The sequence below is a fragment of the Alligator mississippiensis genome, chromosome 6 (assembly GCF_030867095.1).
Source record: "Alligator mississippiensis isolate rAllMis1 chromosome 6, rAllMis1, whole genome shotgun sequence".
Taxonomy (NCBI): Eukaryota; Metazoa; Chordata; order Crocodylia; family Alligatoridae; genus Alligator; species Alligator mississippiensis.
In genome coordinates this window covers 14,600,956-14,623,308 of record NC_081829.1, presented here as the reverse complement: position 1 = coordinate 14,623,308, position 22,353 = coordinate 14,600,956, and the positions used below count along the sequence as shown (strand labels likewise).

At 42.6% G+C, this 22,353-nt stretch overlaps 1 protein-coding gene across 5 annotated transcripts in view; it reads right to left on the bottom strand.

Annotated features, from left to right (window-relative positions):
- Positions 1-22,353, bottom strand: part of HIVEP3 (HIVEP zinc finger 3) — a 512,034-nt gene that overhangs the window by 43,942 nt on the left and 445,739 nt on the right. For all 5 annotated transcript variants that reach the window (XM_059729649.1, XM_059729648.1, XM_059729650.1 and 2 more), the window contains one exon: positions 4,311-4,486. In XM_059729649.1, coding sequence (XP_059585632.1) covers positions 4,311-4,486 — 176 coding nt within the window. The remainder of the gene's footprint in view (positions 1-4,310; positions 4,487-22,353) is intronic.

Below are 22,353 nucleotides of genomic sequence, written 5' to 3'. Positions count from 1 at the left end.
GATGCCTGGGTCTCGCTATTATCTCTGCACAAGACTGAACATACTTCAAGCACTACTCTATTTTATATCATTGTACACTGCCTAGGATTTCAATTATTTTAAAAGCTTTGTTATTATTTTATAGAGTCATAGCTATTAAGACCGAAAGGACATTTAAGTCATCTCATCTCTCTTCCAGCGTAAGAGAGGTCATAAAATTTAATTCAGGTACTCTTGTGCAAAGTTCAATAATTGGTGTTTCATTAAAGCATGTGTTCCAGAAGGCATCACATTTGGATTTGAAAACTTCAAAATATGGGGAATCCATCACTTCCCATGGTAGTTAGTTTCTAAATTTAATATTTTTACTATTAAAAAGAAAACTGACTAGCTTCTAATTTAAATTAACCTGGCTTTCATTTCCTGCCACTGGGTTTTGTTCTGCTGTTCTCTGATAGATTAAGGGGCTTCTTAGTACCTGTTGTTCTTTCCCTATTTTTCATTTAGAAAGTTGGTTTTTTTTCACTGAAATTCTTTCATGGATTGGGGGTGATTTTCTGACTTCCAATGCCATGTGAACAACATTGCACAAGAGACTATAGATACATTTCCTCAGGATGACTTCATTTCTTAACTAACAGAACTTCTTAAACAGCGGGGAAAGGGGGTTTCATAAGAACATTGACATATTTTCCCAAACTCATAGAAAGTGCTTCAGTGTATTCAGGATGTTATGGCATCTTTTAAATCTATATATCAATCTGCTGTTTATAATTCCAGCTAATTCCTTCTTAGCTTCTAGCCAGCTGGATCTATTTTCTAGTTTCCAAGAGAGTATATAGCTGAGTCTTCTGGCCCAGTAACAATTTGTGTGATTATAACATTGCCTTTAATATTTTTTTGCACATTTCAAACATCAATACATTCAATAACTTCACTACCTGCCATGCTTTGATTTAAAGAACTGGAAACTATGGTAATTTATTAAGGGAATACTATGGCTGAGGACAAGAAGTAGTCCAGTGTCTGGAAAATGTGGATGGACTACACTATGAAATTAGCATTTTCAGATAACATGGAATTCATGTCTTTTATGAGAACACATTTTAAATTACCAAAAAGAATAGAAAATGGATGTAGAATGGAATTTTATCTGTACTGGGCCAAGCTTAGCTAATTAACATTAATCTATGATCCTGCAAAGGTTGCAGAGGGAAGGGTGGAGTGAAATGGCTGTCCCTCCACGAATGGACTTAGGGTCCTGATTCACCCCTCCGCCAATGGAGTTAGGGTCTTGATTCACATGGGAAGAAAGAAACAACTGTAGTTCCTCCATCCTCTTTTTGGAAACACATAGAGGAAAAGACTTTCCCAAACTCTCCTGTAAAAGAAAATGATCAGAGAGCAACTTCTTCTCATCTCCTTTGTGGCAAGAAAATAAATAAGAAGCTTGTTAACATCCTCCTAATAATACCCACAAAGACCATGGTAACACTTTTATTTAGTGCTTGCTAGCACCCTGAGGTACTAAATTCCCATACACTGTAAGTAAAGGTACCACATTAAAAGAAATATGTTCATCATTGGAGCAGAGGTAGACTATGTAAAATAAATCTTAAAACATCGTAAATGTAATAACATTGGTTTTGTGAATTAAAAAACAAAACACTTGTAAACTTTCTTTTAAACCAACAAGCATGCATTTCCCATGAAGGTCTGCAACCCAAGTGCAATAGCATTGGCTACATTGTCAAAAATGGAGAAAGTAAACAAATGGCACAAATAGTAAATAACTGGTACTATACCAGCTTTTATAATATAGCAAAAAACAAGTAAGCCAGAACAAACATAACAAACCACAAAAAAAACCCCACTCCCCTTACCCAAAGTCCCCCCAAATGAATTTTCTCTAGTGAGTGATTGTTATTTAAGAAAAAAAAAGGTAAAATGAACATGATTCCAAATGACTTGAGTTTTTTGAGAATTAGTTCATACTAGAGACACCTACAACAACTGAAATGAAGACAGGTCTATAGATATCCCTCTTGTGTTTACACTGAAAGCCAAAATTATGCTTGGAAACAGCTCCAACTCAGCTTGTATTTTTTCAGAGGCAATCAGGTAGCAAGCAGTCTAATAGCTGTGCCCTGCAATTAACTGAAGTCACAAAAACCGCATCTGAGAATAGAGGCTACTTATAAACCATGGCCCAGTGAGATTGGTTTAGAAGTCCAAAATGAGCTTTCTGACCATCACTTCTGCAACTTCCCCCCACCTCCTGCCGGCATCTGAAAGTCAAACTTTACTGCCCCAGACTTTTTAATTAGTCACAAAGATCTTTAAAACCTGAATGTATCTGTTGATTTAACTGCCAGCCCCCAAATCAGAGAAGAATCCGTTTTGATTTCCCATAAGTGTTTTAAAACCTCCACGTCTGCATCAGTACAGCAAGCAGCTGAGATCCAATGGTACACAACAAGTCGTTATACATAGTAAAACATTGCCCTTTTTTAGATAGCCTGTTCTCACTGTAACTTCACTTCCAGCAGAGACAATTTTCAAACAATTTCAAGGTCATTATCATGCAAATACTTTTCATAAGATTGCTGGTACACGTTCCAGCTCTTCACCTCTGTGATCTAGGCATTCATGGAAATAGAAGGGGATAGAGCAGTTTTACGTTCAGACCCACCACTTGTTTTTTATTTCGGAAGCAAGCACCTCTCTCGAAGATGAAGAAATGTTTAGACTGAGGAAAGAACTTCCAAGGTGATGTCCCATTAACAACAGCACGCTGGCATATTGTATACTGATGGTTTATACCTTTCGGAACAGCAGAGATGAAGGAAAGGAAGCTGCTGGAAAAATGGCAAGAACGATGGTTTGATCCTAGCACCCTCTGTGAAGAAAAGCCTGAGAGAAATGAGGTGGGCGATAAGAAGAGGAAGCGGCTAAAGAGAATGAGTGAATTCCCCTCTTATCCAAGGAAATCCTCAGAAAAGAACTAAAGTCAGCAGGAAGTGAAAGAAAGCAATGAATGAACAGAGAAGGAAGAGAGAGATGAGTGTGAAGAAAACCTGGGAGCTTTGCGTGCATAAGGGGAGAAGGAATTCACAGTTCAGATCTGCTGTGTACATCTGAGAGGAGAATTTGGCTTCAAATCCAGTATTTTAGCCTTCTGGAGATTAGCCATGACATTGTGCCCTACTGTCCTTACAAACAAGGCTATTAGTACTGGGTATTGTTCATTCACCATATTTAAATATTCAGGAATTTGATAGATGGGTGCACAATTGCATATTCAATTTACTGTGCTCGATTATATCCTAAACTTTGCTTGGTTGGTTATGTCTTCCAAATGAGCTACAGTTTTCTGGATATAATACAAAAGTAGCTGGAAAAGGTTACTGTTCTCTCCTAGCAGAATTGGGGAATCAGAATCAAAATCCCTAAAAAAACTGACTAATTTCTTTGTAAGGAAGAGTTTGTGGGTAACATTTTCAAAAAAAGCATTGAAGTGATTTAGGTACCTAACTCTATGGACTCCTCATGAGACTTAGCCACTTTTAAGATTGTACCATATGGGCTTGCACTGGCTCCAGTCATACAATGAAGAAGTGGAATTGGAGCTATACAGACTCTTGATGAACTGGTCACCTTCTCAGAGCACAACTGATTACAGCTGATCACATGAATCGTGATAATGATGGAGTCGGTGTGAGGGTTTGGTAGGAAAGCAGGGGGTGGGAAGGTTGTGAGTCCCTGTGTACTTCAATGAGAAGAATTTTTTAGAAAGCATGGTCTTTTGGAAAAGAGTCTATTAAGATGATGCATAATCCTCTGCAGATGCATGCAAGGAAGAAAGGCGATAATATTACAGCACAAATACTGGCTTTGAGAGCACTAGCATTAAGAGCCACCCAAAAATTATCTACAAAATGTTGGAGCCTATATTTTGAATCTCCAATCAAATGTGTTTCCTTACAGCCAGATGCTGTTGTTTTTTTAAATCACTGGCACTATTCTTCAGTCACTGTTGGAAATATGCTTCAGGACTTTTTCTTTCACAGAAAGGATGGCACAGCAGCTGTATTGCCGGCCAACTCTTCAGTGAAGTCACCACTTTATCGGCAGGACACATATGAGCTTAACTCAGTATTATTTCACTTAAAAAAATGTCAGTGAATTAGATTCCCCTTGCCCACCCCTCCAAATTGTAGGATTTTTCACAACCAGGGGAAGCCCCTTCCTTCCCTGCTACTAGTGCCCTCAGATAGATTTGACCAGTAAGCCAATGTGCTAAGAGGAGCCAGGAGCTGACTGTCTCTTACCTTTGGTTTTAAAAGCAAAGTTACAGTACTTGCAGACATATGGCCTGACGTCTGTGTGCGTGCGAATGTGTTTCTTCAGCATGCTGGGTTTCTTGCAGCGAATTCCACATTCCTCACAAACATACTTCCCTCTTCCACGGCCTCGCACATACACATACTCTTCGTTTGATTTGTACCTATGAGCAACAGGTGTCATGATAAAAAAAAAAGAATATTCCCACCTCAAAAGTTGTAACAACTTTCCTAAATTCATTCAGCACGTTATTGACACTAGAAGTGGAAGTGCTGAAGTAGCAGTATACCATTTGCCAACGATGAATAATTAGGCTAAGCATACAATACTCTGCAACTCTACAGCCCGCTTAAGTCAAAACTCCTGTCTCCCTCCTTGGAATAAGGGACTATTATCAACATCTGTCCTTGTCTCATATCCACTGAAGCAAATAGCCAGAAGTCCGAGATAAAGCCAGGTGACCTGCATCTCCTATTGCCCCCATTCACACAACCAGGCAAACATGGGGAGTCAGCGTAATCTAATTATGTGTATCACAGTCTATCACATATTCTGAAAAAATGTGAGGCATGCCACCTTCACCCATTTATTTGGCTATACCCAAAAATGTGCCCAATCTGTTACTACGTCAGCCAGAACACTGATCATAAGTGTCCTAAATAAATCTTGTTAAGATACCACCTTTGAATTTCCAAGGGACAGTGTTGAAGTCCACCTGAAAGTTACCAAGATACCATTCTGAAAACCTGCCTAGAACTGCAGAAGAGTTAGGGAAGGTGAAGACACAAGCTTATTAAAAGCATATTCAACACTTCTGCAATATTTCATGCTAATAAAGAAAATTAAAGTTCAGGGTTCCAGGTTATTTCCCCATGTGCTCAGCATCAGAAAACCAGGTGCTCCTGAAAGAATCTGATTGTACATCCTTCCTTCATATTACATATTTGTGTCTTTCCAGTCCACCCATTAGTACATAAAGGTAGCTACCATAATGGGGATTGGAGTTGTTTTTGAGAGTAATAGAAGTCATCTCCTTCCAGCAGTTCAAAAAATGGAGTTGTGTCATTTTCCATCCTCACAGCACAGGAAGTACATAGTACCATCTGACTGGTTTCATCAGATAAAAATCACCAAGAGACCACAATTTGAAAAGTGATGGATGATTTTAAGGTACCTCATTTAAGTCTCCAAAAAGGGGTCAGGTTTTCATGAAGTGCTGAACATCTGTTCTAAAAAGCAGACCCCTTAAAATGTCTGAAACTACAAACCTGAATGTGGAAAGTCCCTAGATCAGGAGTGTCAAACATACGGCCCACAGAGCTGCTTTAGTTGGCCCACCAATCTAACAGCGGGACAGGGAGTTTTGGGGCATGGCCAGCGGTGGATGGGCCCTGTTGCAGGATCTGGGGGCCCCGGAGGACATGGCCCTTAGCACTAGTAAGGCAAGGAAGGGACTGTGCAACATAAACGTCAGTTGTCCTGCAACTGTGTGCAGAGATCAACTTCAGTTACCCTCCTTTACTTGCCAGCCCCTGCCATGGCAAGTGACTGCCTGGCCAACAGTCGCTTGACCCCTGCAATCCACCAAAACATGATAGCTGCCATTGTAGCTGCTACAACCACTGCCACAGTAGCTGCGGCTGCAATAGCTGTGGTGGCTGCTGCCATGATTCCATGCTCTGGGCCAGGTCTGGACTGCATGGGACCCCTGTGATCTAGGTCTGGCACGGGCCTGAAGATGATTTGGACACCCCAGCCCTAGATCACTATTCATATTCTACCATCTTAGCCAGTAAAGCCTATTCTCAAAATTGTAACAGGAACATATTGTCAGCACTAAAGAAGAGCTGAACGGGAATGTCAGCCTGGAGTCACCTTGTCATAGATAGCTTGAGTGCTTAGATAAATGAAGGTGTGGTTAATCCTGAAAATAATATTAAATATAAAATACAGGATAATTCAAAACTGAGCAAGAAAATCATGGAAAGATCATTAATCCTTCACTGAAATAACCTTAAAATGATGGTTCAATGGCTAGGCTATTAGCTTGAAACTCCAAACGACATGGGTTTAATTCTCTGCTCTCTCACAGCCTTCTTGTGTGACCTTGGCGGAACAGGGTTAGATTCAATTTAGCTCATTATGTGCCTAGACTTAGGCCCTGGAATGCCTAAATATTAGACACCTTAAATCATGATGTTGACTGCTGGATCAAAGTAGGTACCGAGATCCCCATGAATTCAATAAAGAGACTTTAGAACTTTCTAGGTACTCTGCATAGAGAATGGGGAGCAGTAGGTGATTCAGAAAGTTGGAGGTGCCTAGGGGCATGTCTACATGAGACATTTGCCTAATTAGCTCTGCAGTAAACATCTCAGAGTCTGCATTTACAGTGCTATTAGGATGGAGTAAACTAATTCACTCGGCTGCAGGGTAGTACTTGTAAATACAATGACTATCCTACAGCAGAATGTTTTACTCCACAGCAACACACGTGTAGACCCATGTATAGGGCACAAGGGTTCTCCAGTGTGAGAGCTGCCTGCTGGCTAGCCCCACACTGGTGCCCCCTTGCAGCATGTTGAGCTGGGTTAGAGCAGCCCGGGGCTGGCAGGCTGACCACCTGGGACCTCCTACCAGCCAAGGCTTCTCTGACCCAGCTCAATGTGTTGCGGTCCCAAGTGCACATTCGAACACGGCTCCTGGGAGCAATAAACTCCAGTACAATGTGCTCCAGAGTTTATTGCTGTGCATTAATAGCATGTGTAGATGCGTCCTGGAGGGAGTGGAACAACTCTGAGCACAAAGTAGTATCTAAATTCCTGGCCCTCTCAGAAGCTTAAGTACCTGCCCCACGTGATGCATTGCAACACTGAATTATGCCTCTGAGGGCAGCTGCCTAATGGTTCCTGAGGACTGTTGTGCTGTCTACCTTCTGCAACACAGGACTAGAAAGACTTCCAGGGCCATAAAATAAAACGTATTTGTAGGTAGCCATTTAATCAAAGAACCTTTAACCTACTGGTTCAAACACTTGCCAAGCAAGTGAGTCTCCTAGATTATGGGCCTTCCTCAGCCTGAGGGGACTTAAATCTTACCTTTCTCAATTCCCAGGGGTGGTTAAGTACCCAACTATGCATTGGGCTGGTTGGGAGCAACTTCCACCCTGCTAGTTGAGGGCAAGCCACTAGGTAGCCAAGAGGCAAGATTTATGGGGTCAGATAGAGGGCCAGCAGGAAGGACCGTGTGTCTGTAGCATACTGGTTTTGGAACTGCTCTGGGATGGGTGCATTCTTGGTTCTGGCCCCTGCTGCTAAGAATGGTCATGCACTTTACAATAGAGTTACTGGTTAAAAAGCAAAAATAACCCTGGAAGGAACCAGAAGCCAGGATCCCCACCCCGAGGGGAGTTCCATAACCACTAGGCTACAAAGACATGCTGCCTCTTGCTTGCTCTCATGTTGAACCCTTGACTTATGCACTCTTGGCTGCCCTGTAGCCCGGCTTCAACAGAAGGGTTGTAGAGCTAAACTGTAGCTAAGTCCCATTTAGCTGCACAAGGAACAATTTCAATCTATCACTTAGTCTCTCTCCATCTCAATTTCCCCATCTGTAAAATGGAACTAACAAGAATTCCCTAAATCAGAGCTGTCTTATAAGTATATTAAATATGATGTATTCAGATATGTATTCAGATACCGACAGAACTATAGAAATAACTTAGATCCAGGATACACAAACTGAGGAGACAATAGGAAGGATGGGTGCCACAGAAACTCCAGTCTACTCCAGTCCATCCAGTTCTTGTAACCTAAAAGTTACTAGCAAGAAAAGGATAGGTAGTGAAATCCCACCACATGAGGCAGAATTTCATAGAGTAATTCTAATCATTCCAGTCCCATTTGCTTTAAAATGAACTGCCCGGTATGCTGAAACATGGTCTGATTCTGCAGGCCATGATCTCACCATACATTATTTTACAGGAGGTAGAAAAGGTTGGGGATATTTGGAAATGTCCCAGCTGCTTGTTTGAAACTGGGTCAAGGAGGGGTTACAGTCTTACGTGCTTTTCATTCAAAGTGCCCTACAGACATTCATTCTCATTTTTACGACATCTTTGAGATAGGTACTTAGATTGCCACTGAAATAATCACAAATACTTCTGTAAGCACTGAATGTCACCATGGTGTCTGAGGTGTAACCTACTTACTGTAAGCAATAATGGAGTAATGCCATCTACTGAGAAAGGAGACAGCACCAATAATTTTAATGGCAACAGTATATTTCAGCAGGTACTGAATCTCAGATTAGCTGGGACCTACATTAATTTTGTGCCCCCAGCATATGACACAACTGTCTCAAGTTGAGCACTCAAACTTTCAGCTGTTCACTCCACAGCTCAGAAGAGGAGCTGGGAATAAAACCCAGATGTGCTAGTCACTAGTCATTTGCTCTAACCCTTACTCCATGCTCCCTCCTGCTTTTTAGAGCGCTCTCTCTCGTTATTCTTTGGTAAGAATTCATAATATCATTTTAAAAAATGAGATTGGTCCTTATCAGCCTTGTTCTTGCACTATCCTTAATTATGGTCTCACATGGATCTGTCTGAGTGACTTCATTGTGTCCAGCAGCCCTTGTGTCAGCCTCATTAATGCTATCAAAGGCTGACTTCTCCTGGATAAAGTGACACATGATTTAATCTGAAATTACACATTACCGTTTATCTGACATTTGCTGAGGATGAGCCATTTTAGAAGAAAGCTCTTCCTCTTTGGCTGATTTACGCTCTGGGTAAAACATTTAAGGGAGGCACAGAAGGAGAAAAACAGGCATCCTAATGAAAAAAAACCAACCCTAAACATAAATCACGAAATAGCTTTGCTATAGAATGGGAAAATGATGCTCTGACCGCTTCTGAGGAAGTGATATGCTTGTGGAGATAATTGTTTCAATATGAGGCTGGTTTCTTTGCACATCTAATATGCTTGTGTGATTTGCATCAGAGAGACAAATCCATGACAAACCATTTCACTTAAAGGTTTACCCTGAACAAGGGGATGTATCTGCTCTGTAACATTTGCTGTAACCAGATTCTCTCACTATTCACACTTTAGGTTTGTGCTCCATATCCAGAATGCTGCGGAACTCATGATCAGACAAGTGACTTACATCTCCTATGGTGCCATGGTTTCAACGCTGTTCTGAGATGACTTGAAAAGAGTAAGGCTAACCTGCCACTATGCAATCTTAAGCTAATTACTGAAATAATCCTTTTAAATAAGCAAAGTGATAGATAAAGAACGAGATTACATAATGCAATTAAGAAAGTAACTCTTTCTAAAAATGTGTTTGCTAGATTCGTTTTGACTACCACAAATATGTCTCAAAACATTGGGATTTAAATAGCAATGGTATATGGTCCAGCATCATATCAATAATATGAGCCAGAAGGAGCTATTATGACCATCTGATCTGACTTACTGCAGAATTCAGACCAGACATTTCAGAGAAAGTTGCAAGAAGCCCTGCAGTGGGCACTTTTGAGATAGTATGCCCACCCATGGGAGAGCTTCCTAACCCTCCTAGCTAGATAACATAAATCATAAACATTTATGGACTTCCAGTTTTTCTGTTCAGTTTTTTAATTTTACTATTACACCTCTGGTTGTTTTTGTTAGCCGTATTAGTAGCTAATTGTTTTTGAAAAATTGATAACTCTTGGCATCAGTAATGTATTGTGCTAATGAATTCTGCAAGTTAATTGTGCATTGGGTGAAAAAGGTTTTTCTTGAATGGTTTTAAATTTGTTACCCTTTCATTTTGTTTGTTCTTTTGTACTACCTGACAGCAGTCAGAGATCTTCAAAGAATTGCCCACAATGATATTAGGTTCCTTTCCTGAGGTGATACAATTAGTTTAGAATAAAGTGAGCTGAAAAAATAATTCGAATTATTGCCTGCAGTGTACATTACTTTCCTTTTATCAACAATATATTTAATCTATCATGTTACCCATCCACCTGCCTCACTTAAGATTCCCCCTGAAGTCCTAATGTTAGTCTTTTTATGTCTTGACTAACCTAATTTATGATGTCCATTGCAAATTTTTGCCACATCACTGATCAAATCTATTTCCAGAGTTAATTAACTGAATAGGAAATGCACTACTATTATTACAATATTGAATACTAATTTGCACTTAGGAGCTCAAATCATTTAAAAATATTAATTAAGTCTTGCAACATCCTTGTATTGTTTCAATGTTACAACTGGGCACAGGAAGGCAAAAAAGACTTTCCCAAAAATCACACGGCACATCAGATTTTCCTCTTCTGTTATGTAAAACTATATGTCTCTTTTATACAGTTTTCTCTGACCTCCAATTATATTGCACAAGGAAAACGTCTCAGGTGTCACTCAGATTGGACAAGTCAAGAAAATCTTATAAATTCACAGTTACAGTTTTCTTTTGCTGGTTCTCAATTATGTCTTAGCCAGTCAAAAAAAGGCTTCAACATTAAAATAATCCCACTAGCAATGATGGACAACTCACAACTGACTCTTGTAAGACCCATTCCCCATCAGTAAGACAGAAGAGATTATAGTTACGTTCTCTTGCCCTTTAACTGTTGTTTACTTAATTTGTAAGCTTTTTTGGGCAGGGACTGTCCTCTATGTATTAGCTTACAGTCTCCAGGATCATAGGGTCCTCAATTTGACTGGGACCTCTAACTGCTACAGCAGGGGTTGTCAACCGGGGTACGTGTACTCTTGGGGTACTTTGAAAGGTCCCAGGGGGTATGTGGGGGCGGGCAGGGATGGAGCACCACCACCCCGTGCTGCTCACAGGCGCACGGCCCGGGCGGGGTGAGAGCAGGGCCACAAAGACACTGCGCTGCTGCCACTCCACCACTTGCCATGCCCCTGGTCCATGTCTGGCCATTCACCACACCCTTTGCCTCCCTCCCCCCACCACCCCGCTTGGTGTCTGGCTGCCCGCCCGCCACCCCCCTAGGGGTGCACTTACTAAAAAGGGGGTTGCCGAGGGTACACTTATTAAAAAAGGTTGAAAACCCCTGTGCTAAAGTCATAAAGAATCACATGTTCCAAAGTTGGGTAGTTGGTTTTGGCTCAAGGAGCTTCCCACAGACAGAGGAAAATTAAATCTTTCAGTAGGCTGTATTACAGCCACTAATATATCTTCAGAGCTCAGAAGCAAAATGTTTACGGAGAAAGGGCCAGTTGATACACCCATTAACCTCCTACCCCGCAAGCCAAGGCACAGGTTTCCAGTGGTTCTTACAGAAAGAAAGAAAGAAGGGGAAGCATTTGCTCTACAATGAACCCTTCTTTTGTGCTTCATATTGGGCATGGGTTTAAAATAGCAAAATGAGGCTTACTCTCTTGAGCACAACAGCGATGAGGCTCCTTAAATATTTCAGATCTTTGCCTGCTGACAATAATAGAATGGAAGAGGAGAGTGGAGACATAGCACAGAAAATGTGACAGATTGAACTTGAGACCTTGCAGCTATGACAGCATTTTTTTCAACACAAAAGATAATACAATCACTTGTAAAAACACACTTGAACTCACTATTGAAGCAGCCATTCCAAGGTTTTCATATGTACTGAAAACATACAGAACTGCATTCATAAATTTTTAAGAACTTCATGTTCCCTTGGTAGCATGGAACATTTTCTGGATGCCGGAATACTGCTTTATTCTTTCAGAATACAGTGAACTGATAAATTTGTTTGGTCCATCTACATGAAATGATAAAGCGTCGACTGCAGCTAGGGACAGACATTCCAAAAGCCTGAGCCTGAATTGATTCAATCTTTGCAGGCTAGTCTAACCTGACTAGGCTGAACTGGTTTGAAACTGGACAGACATCGTCCCTGGACTGAGGAAATTCAGGCACATGCCTGCAGTGGCTCAGGCTAGAAGCCAGGGGACACTAGAGCAGCCCTCCCTTCCCTTCTGCAGGGAGCAGAGCTGAGGGGGGTGTGGCCAGGCCCCGGCAGGACTCTTTCATTAGGGATGCCTGCCTGCACGGTCGCAGGCTTTTCCCCACTGGCTACTCATAGAGCGGGAGTGTTGCCAACCCCCAGCCCCATGCTAGCACTCTGAGGTAAGGGTGTGTGTGCAGTGCATGCATCTGTTGATGATACAGAGCTTTTCAATCTCCCTCCCTGCTTCATCATACTGTCTGCAGCAAACTGACAGGTGAGCAAGCCAGGCGGGGGGCTGATAACAGTCTTTATCACTTGATTAGCAAAACAATAGCCTCTCCCCACATTACTTCAAAATTCGTAAACAGTTTACCAAGAGACCCACTGGTTAGCTCCAAAAAGCCCTAAGCGGTCACTGTTCCGTCTGCCTATCCCAGTGACATTGGAGACACACACAGACACCTCTCAGCATTAGCTAGCACACCACATGCTGACCCGTGCTGTGGCAGAGAGGAGGAAGGAAACTGCGCTTAAGCAGTGAGGGACCGGGGGGAGGAGGGGAGCACGGGGAAGCCAGCACACCCTGCTATGCCTGCAAGTCTTGCGCTGAGCTCCAGCCCAGGAGCAGAGGGAAGGGGCCAGCCTTGCTGTGGAACAGAGAGCCCCGCCCAGACCAGAGAGCATGCTGGGATGCAGGGGGACTCTGATTTAACTTAAACCAGCAAGGAGTTTGGGACAGACATTGCATAAATCGGTTTGAGCGAAATCAGTTAAGTGTGATACTACATTCAACCAGGTTTATCTCAAACTGGTTAAAGCCATTTTCAAACTAGTTTGTGTGCACTGAACATCTGTTCTGCTACAGGTTTACTTCAATTTCTGATCACTTAAACTCGTTTATGTGTAATGTCTGTCCCTAGCCCAGAGGGCTGGGAGTCAGAAAATCCAGGTTAAATTAAATCTATTATACAGAGATGTACATTGTAAAAGAAAGTAGTGGAAACAACATGCTTAGGATAGTTAGAACAGATAGTTTAAAACAAATGAATGTGCAAAACAAAACAATTCTGTAGTGACTAGGTAGTAACAGGTCTCTTCCATCTCAATCCTAGTACTGTCCAATGGCAGAGCACTTTACTGTGCTGAAACACACATGTAGAGGATGACAGGGAGTAAATTGTGCCCAGTCAGCCCAGCCAGCCAGGGGTCTGTTCCACACTGACCTAAACTGCTGCTGTCCTGGGTGCACATGCAGACACTGTGCCTGGGAACAGTTTACTTTGGCCCGAACTGCTCCGAAGTTTATTGCATTGCATTAATTGTACATGTAGGCCACGTCCAGACATGCGTGGGTGCTTGATTCCCCGGGGATAAGTAGCAGCAGTGCACCTTGTGCTGCCAGTAGTCATCTCCGGGGAACACCTGTGCCACACATGCTCTGGCATGTGACAAATTACACCAGGTGCGTTGGGGGAGGTTGAGGCCAGCCATGGGCTAGCCCAGGCAGCCTTACCTGGGGTCCTGAGAGCCTCCCAGGGCTGCATTGTTCCTGCCATGCAGAACCTGGCTGGAAGTGGAGTCTGGCTCTGGCTAGCCAGGCTCTGGCTTTGGGTGGCGCATGCTACTACTAGGTGTGTCACTCCATCTTTTTTCAGAGCTTTTTTTGAACCCCTGGACTTCCAGGGGTCAAAAAAGCCCTCTGCACTGCTTCCTTGCAGTGCAGAGAACTAAATGTGTGGTATGTGGTGCTGCAGATGTGTCTGCCGTGCCACATATGACATGGCCATGGTCATCTGGGCACAGCCTTAGATGCACCCTTAGAGGTATTTCTATACATGAAAAATATGTTACTACCAGTGTTTCTCAGACTGCCAGGCTCTGCAGTGCCTCTAACTTTTTGTGGGGAAACCAGCTTAGGAGAAATAAAAAGGCAAGATTTATTATTTCACCTTGCTAGATTTTTTAAATTTAGTACTCAACAACTGTAGAGCAGTCTGATGCACTTTGATCATTTCACTGATAGGCCTGCTTTAGTTGAAATTTTCTGTTAAATATGTCCATGCAATAAAGAATCATGACTGTTGCCCTTAACCAGGGTAGTCCATATGGAGTACTTTCCTTTCCCTCCTACCCATGATCCACTGGAAAACATCCCATTCTAGAACATGTATCCTCATATGTGGAGGTTTAAGTAGTACTTTGCATTTAGGAGGAGCACCAGAATTGCTTTACAAGCTAAGAGTGGCCAAGTGGCATTTACTGAAACCACCAGTTGGTTTTCACATAAATCTCTGACTTAGGTTCACCATCCGTCTCTAAACACCAGTGACTTCCTGATCTCCCACGCTCATTAAAGCCATCACATGTCTCACAGCTAACTCAAACTCAGAAACAAAAACATAACCAAATTATCTTCCTTTTGGGACTCACTCCCTTGAAGTCCCCAAGCTCTCCTCTCTCCTTTTCTGTAGGGATCTCCTTCTCTGAGCCCAGCCTGGGCCAGACTGACTCCTCAGGCATGAACGCTGTTAATGTTCCTTTCCCGGCCCCACACCTTCTGGTCACCAGGCTCCTCTTCCCCAATGAGACAAAAGTGTTTTTCAATACTAATTAGCGGTGTTCCACCTCGTTGCCCACCTATCTCCAGCCTTCACCCAGAAGCTCAGCTAGTCAGTAACTCTGTTAAAGCCATTAAGGGCCCCTGTGAAAGCCTTCCAGTCAAGTCAGGTTCAGAAGAAAAAGTCTCACCATATGCATATGGCTGCTTTCCAGGTTCTTAGCAGTATAAACAATGTTTAATGCATACAACTGATAGAGCCGGGAAAAGATGCATCATAATATGCTACTAGTATTAACTTGCTCACACAAAAAAGTTCCAACATTATGTATGTGCCTTAGTGAACAGTAGTCTTGTTCTACACATTACTAATATTTCTGATGTGTTGCTATCTTGTATTAATTTACCAATCATGACGGGGAAGCCATAAATGTACATTAAAAAAGAAGATTATACTCAGGTGTTAGGTGTCACTGAGCAAGAAATATGACTAGTGTTTGAAAGCATTTCAAAATAATAGTATGATAGTATGAACAAACAGACCCCCTGCTAGATTACATCAGTATAGTTACCCAGTTAAGATATACTGGGTAGAATTATTTCACCTAGTGGACAGCCATACTACAAGTTGCAACCAACTCTAAGTTACCTGACCCAAGTGTAAGGGTGATCTGGACATGTAAGTGCTTGCATTATAGGAATAAGGAGATGTCTGTGCATCTCTGAAGGGTGATCCTATTGTAATGGTGGGGGTGGGACGGTGGTACTTATGAATCCTGAAAGCATAATAGAATGGCTTCTACACCTTAGTCAGTCAACACAGATTTGGTCATAAACTAAACATGGGTCATCCAGTACATGAAATACCATTTTTCTTGCTGCTGTTACACAAACAAATGCTGATAAATCTATGTTTGTCTAGAGGATGAACATGTAAAGTACTGAACAGGCACCAAATATTATTTCTACACTTGATGTTGCACTTTCATCCTGAAAGCTTCCACAATATTTTACATCAGAATAATTTTATCTACTAATGTACAGTCAATTCTGAGGTAGATGATAAATGTAATGCTATGCAACAATTTAAAAGAAGCATCTGAATGAAACCAGGAGAACGTTAGAGCCTTCTATGGAGTTCTTACATTTTAGCTTCATACATATATCTGTTTCCCGGGGCAGTCAAAGACTGTGTGTTAACCAGCAGGATAGTTAGCCATTTAGAAAATTACTAACATGGTGAAAGTATATGAAGTTATTTCTACCAGTTTAGAAAATCACATCAGCTGACAATTATGGGCTTACATTGATTAATGTCTACCATGTTGACTTTTCTAAATTTCCTTTCTCTATCATTTGCCATAATGCCAAAGGTAACTAGAATTAAGGAAGCTTGCTTTCTCTCGTGGGTGCGAGCATGGTAGAATGGGAAGGAATTTGATGACACTATAAAACACTGTTGCAAAAAACTGCAATAGCATAGGGGAAAAGCTACAGTACCTATGGCTTACACCATCATAGATAATTTCCTGCAAGCAGGAAATCACTATACATTTTTTTGCATTTCTTTGAACATGAAACAGTGAGAAGGAGGTACCACTACACTGTTCTATATGGTCACATACTTTTGCAGCAGCTGTCAGAGTGACCTGGGCTAAGGCTGAGTGGGTGCATACCAGCTACTTTGGAAGTGATACTATGAACCAACATGTGTGGGTAGGGCATTGTTTTAAAAGTAGATCAATGATTTCCCAGCACACTAGCAAAAATAAACAAATTAGAGGTGACAATGACACAGCTTGTACTTAGTTAAACCCCCCACTATAGCGGTTTGATAGTGTGAAATATGATATAGCAGCAGAACCAACATGCAAAAAACATTAAGTAAGGATCAGGAAACTATATCTGATCACAGCTTAAACACAGTATGCAGCTCTTTTCACTTCAAAGAGGTTGACAAACTCAAGAAAGTTGAGAAATAAAACAAGAACAACAATTAATGGATGGCAAGGATTGACTTCTGATGAAAGCTTAAAAGAACTGAAAGTCTGAAATGCTTACATTAACTAAGTGACAGTAAGAGGGTTGGGGATGTGCAAGTTGTTTGAAAACACTGAAAGAAAACTAAGGAGGGAGAGAAATTATTTATTATTTAGCACTGTATTAGGAATTGTGGGGTGAAAAACTAAGAAACAGAAAATTTAAGCTGAATATTGGAATACATCCTATTAGTAACATCTATTAGGCCTTTTCTTGACAGAGTTTTTGGTGCTGATTTAAGCTGTTCTGTCCTGATTTACACTAAAGATGCCCTATAGTAGAATAAGTTATTCCTGGAAAGTTATGGGTATAAACACCTGTACACCAGTATAGGAGTCTGTAGCAGAAGGCTGTATGTATGCCTTAACTCCATCGGTTTCAGATGGATATAGTGGAACTGTTCCAAAAAACCTGTGTGTAAATAAGCCAAATCTAACTTAGAAACTTCTTTGGTATATTAATTTTTCTTTTTTTTTTTTTTATGGCTATCCCTCAATATGAGGATATGTCTGCCCGGGGGGCGGGGGGGGGGGGGGATTACTGGTGAGTTTTAAGGTGGCTGAAGAGTCCAACCCTTGCCCTTCATGTTTTTCCACAGATATGACAAGTGGTGCCTTGGGTGGGGAGGGGGGCACAGCTGTTGGCCAGCATGTTGTGCGCTTTCCTTCCTCCTCTTCCATTTCTCAGGTTCCTGAGCAAGACGGATCTCTGTTAAGTGGGACGTGGCTTGATGTATGGTGCAGCACCATTCAGACCTGTTACTAGCCAGCTCTTCCCAATTTGTAGGGTTGATGCCACCCATCTTAAGGTATGTTTCAGGGTGTCCTTGTAGTGCTTCCTCTGTCCTCCACAGATCCTTTTACCATGCCCGAATTTAGAGAAGAAGACTCGCTTCAGGAAATAAGTGTCAGCCATCCTCACACAGTGGCCAGCCCAGTGGAGCTGATATTTCATGATCTTTGCCTCAATGTTGGTTATGTTAGCTGCAGAGAGGATGCTGGCATCTGTGCAGTGGTCTTCCCATCTAATATGGAGGATCTTCCTGAGTCAACACTGATGGAAACATTCCAGGTGCTTCAGCTGGCTTCAATATGTCACCCATGTCTCACACCCATAGAGGAGTGTGAGGATAATAACAGCATTGTAAATCAGGATCTTAGTTTCCATCTGCATATCTCGGTTGGCAAAGACACAGTGAAGCAGCTTTCCAAAGAATATGCTGGCACAGCAAACCCTATATTCAATTTCTACATCAAGACTGACTGACTAGGAGAGGTGACTGCCAAGGAATGGAAAATGCTTGACGTTTTCCAGGGGTTCTCCACCAATGGTAATTTGTCGGGGGAGGGGGTAAGCTTGTGCTGGGGCAGGCTGATGGAGCACCTTGGTCTTCCCAATGTTAAGGGAGAGTCCTAGGCTGTGATAAGCAACTGAGAAAAGGTCAAGCGTGCACTGCAGATCAGTCTCAGTGTGCGTGAGGATAATACAGTTGTCAGTTTACTGAAGGTCAGGGATACCAGTCTTGGTAACTTCTGTTTTGCTGTGAAGGTGCCAAAAGTTGAAAAGCTGATTCTCCATTCAATACTCAACCCCAATTCTTGGAGGAAGGCGGTCATGGATGAGAATCACAATCACAGCAAGATGGATGGAAAAAAAGTGTTGGGGCGATGACGCAGACCTGTGTGACACCAGTATGGATGGTAAATGGGTCTGTCTCTGATCCATTGCAAAGGACTATGGCAGTCATCCCATCATGGAGTAGCCTGAGGATACTGATGAACTTCAGTGGAGAACCAAGCCTAGCCAGCACCTTCCATAAGGCTTCACAATTGATGGAGTTGAAGGCCTTGGTTAGGTCAGTGAATGCCATAAACAGATTCTGGCAGTGTTCTCTACACTTCTCCTGGATCTGTCATGCAACAAAAATCATGTCAGTGGTACCCCAAGTTGGTCTGAAGCCACACTGGGATTCTGGAAGGACATCTTCAGCAAGGGGGAGGAGGCGATTCGGGTGCATATAAGCAAGAATCTTCCCAGTGACAAAGAGTTGGGCAATGCCTGGTAGTTCGTACACAGTGACCTGTCCCATTTCTTGAGGATGGTCACAATGTTGGCATTCTTAAGGTCAGGTGGGAATTCCTTGTTAACGCATATTTTGATGAGAAATTTTGGTGAAATTGTTGTGCTAGTGCTATTCCACCAGCTTTGAAACCCTCTGTGGGGATGCTGTCTGGGCCTGGCACTGTATTGTTCTTGGTCTGAGTGATGGCACACCAGACTTCCTTGAAGGATGGGGATCAGCATGAGGTTTTATTACTGGGCGTTGAGGGGTGTATTAATACTAGTTAGGGGTATGACTTTTTAGGATATTTTTTAACCAGCAAAAAACCCTGTAATATCAATACAATTATGCCAATATACAAATGCTGTTGGCAGTATACCTAATGTCACTCAGGAAGCAGGTACAGGATATATTAACAAAATAAAATTTGCTGCTGCAAGGTGTATCTGCCTATACCAGGAGAGTTCACAGAACAAATTTGCCAGAACAGCCATATCAGCTTTATCACAGACTTTATTAGCAAGCATTTTCTAGTATAGACTTAGCACTAGAATTTGTAGGTTTCCCAGGAAAGGCCCACTGATTAAGTTTATTCAAACTACAATGGACAAAGCAACAGCAAAAACGCAGTAAGAGAGCATCCTGGACTGGTCACCAAAAATAAACTACTTTTACCTTACAGGTGTTTCCTGCTTCTAACTGTTACATGTCAATTGAAAACTCCTTAATTCTCATCGTGACTTTCGGTAATGGCACCTGACCCTTTTATTTCATAGACAGATAGCAAGATGACAGTTATGCTCACACTGAATGTTTGGCATGCTATTATTACCACATTATGCAATTGCCACACCCTCAGTTAATTCATGTTTAATAGGCTGCTACTCTTCCATTGCAAAAGCATTAGGGCTGTGCAAAGCTTCGGGTGGTGATTCGATTTGGAGGAGATTCGGCCCGATTCAGTGGATGAATCTCGGAATCCGAATCGAATCAGGGTACCAATTTAAAAGTCGGAATCGATTCAAAGCTCCCCAAATCTTCGGCAAAGATTCAGAGAGTTTTGATGATTTGGGCAGTCCCTGGTGGCTGCAGCTCCCTGCTGCAGCCACTCCGAGCTGATAAGTACTAGGGGCAGGTGAGGGGGGACTGGCGGAGAGGAGAGGGGAGCATGGGGGAATCCCTGCCAGCCCCCCGACCCCTGCCCACTCCCCCAGCCCCCCCTGAACCCTTCCCGCTCCCCCAGCCCCCCATGGCTGCCCCCACCCGCCCCAGCTGTGTACTTTAAAAAGAACCCCCAGTGTTCACCGGGTGCTGCCGGGTCGGGGGGAGATCCCTGCTGCCCTCCACTGCCCCATGCTGCATGGGGGGCTCTGCATGAGCCCCCTTGCCCTGGCCCCTCTATGGGTGCCCCGCCTGCCAGGGTTCTGGCCCTTTAAGAGATAAAAAAAAGCTGAGAAAAGCCTGGGGACTCGCTGCTCCTGCAGAGCCCCCCACATGGTGCGGGGCAGCGGGGATCACTCCCTGCTCGCAGCAGCGCTAAGTCCCGGGGTTTCTTCAGGGTTTGTTTTTTTTCTTAAAGGGCCAGAGCTGGCCTGTGCAGGGCATTCATGAGGGGGGAGTTGTGGGGCTTGTGTAGAGTCCCCCATGCAGCATGGGTCAGTGTGGATTGCCCCCCACCCGGCAGCACTTGCTGATCCAGGGCTTTTTTCCCCTAAGTGCTGGGAGCTGGGGCGGGCAGGGCAGCTGTTGCTGGGCTGGGAGAGGGGCGGGGGACGGGCCTGGCCTGGCCTGGCTAGTTTGGAGATTCAGCTGCTGCCGAATCTCTGAATCAGATCTGGCCAGTTTGAATTAGGACAGTGATTCTAATCACCGAATTGAATCACTGTCCCCCAAATTGGCCGAATCTGAATCTGAAGCGAACACTAGCCGCTTTGCACAGGTCTAAAAAGCATCACATCAAACAGAAAAAAAATCAGAAAACAGGAAGAGATTAAATGCTTTCTGGATAACTACGTGGGCATTTGAAAGGGGACAAGTGATGGCATGGAGCCCATCAGCCCTGACTAGGAGACAGCCTTATACATAATAGAAGGCATTAACATATATTGAATTATAGCCTAACCAACAGTCTCAAAGCACCTCAGAACAGCAACAGGAGGGCCCCATTTATCCCAATAGCATCTTGTGTGATTCTATTAAAACCAATGGTTTGAAAGTTAGGGCATAATGTTATTTGATGACATTTTTCTCAAAACCTTTTGGTGAGGTGTGTATTACTTATTTGAATGTAACAGACTAGGAAAATGGGGCACAAGGTCTCAAATAAGTTCCCCAAAGTCTCATAATGATGTACTGCCAGGGCTGGAAATAGAACTCAGGAATCCTGACTTTCATTTTGCTGTTTGGATCACAGCACTTTCTAATGATAAAGCACAGTTTGAGACAAGGATTTCTTGAGCGTGAGCTCATTATATGATTAGCTGCAAGAAAAATTTCCTTCACTGAAATATGTTACTAATCCTAGTGGCCACATCTCTGGGATGTATTTCCATAGACGTGCCAGGTCTGTTAACAGTGACCAGTGCTATCGTTTAACTGTTTTTTCAAGGATCTTTAAAAACACCCCATTCAGAGAACTTTCATTAACTTCAATGTTACAGTACCAATTTACACCAGCTGAGGACCTGGCCTTATATTATTAAAACTTCCCCCGAAATGGAACCATACTGCAAAGCTCAAATTATGCTTTTTACAAGATGGATACGGTTTTAGCTTGTCAAATTTTCAGTGCAGCAGAAGTCCATGTATGCACATGTGAAATGCGCCTTCCTTCAGTTAAGAAAAATTGTAAATCCAGAGAGGTACTACAAATAACTCCACAGCATCCCACGCGTGTCTTTTATTCCTGATTTGCAGAAACGAAACCCACAAGCAACACCAAACACAAACTGGAAAATGACTCCAAAAACGTAGGATCTAAACACCTGACCAACCCCAAGGTGGCATTCACATAAGCATAAGCAAGGAACATTAAATAATTTAAACCGACAATTTCTGCAAAGACTGGGATTTAACCAAGGTGATACCTTTGCTTTCCCAAAACCCACATGCCACTTCATTCTGAGGATTTCCCCACTATGTAAATGTAATTAATTATAATAAACAAACAGTAATTAATGACGGAACTTTATTTCCTGACACCAGTCAGCTGGCTTGGATCGGAGTTACAAAAGTTAATACTCCTGTTACGTGACCAGGCCTGCATTCACTTATTCCATGGGTGTTGTTACACTGTCACATTTCTGCTTTAAATGTCAAATATAAATGCAAGAACATTTCAGGTAAGAACCACCAAAAATGAGTATAATCCATTCTCACAACATACACAGAGATCATCTAAGACTGAGATCAAGGTAG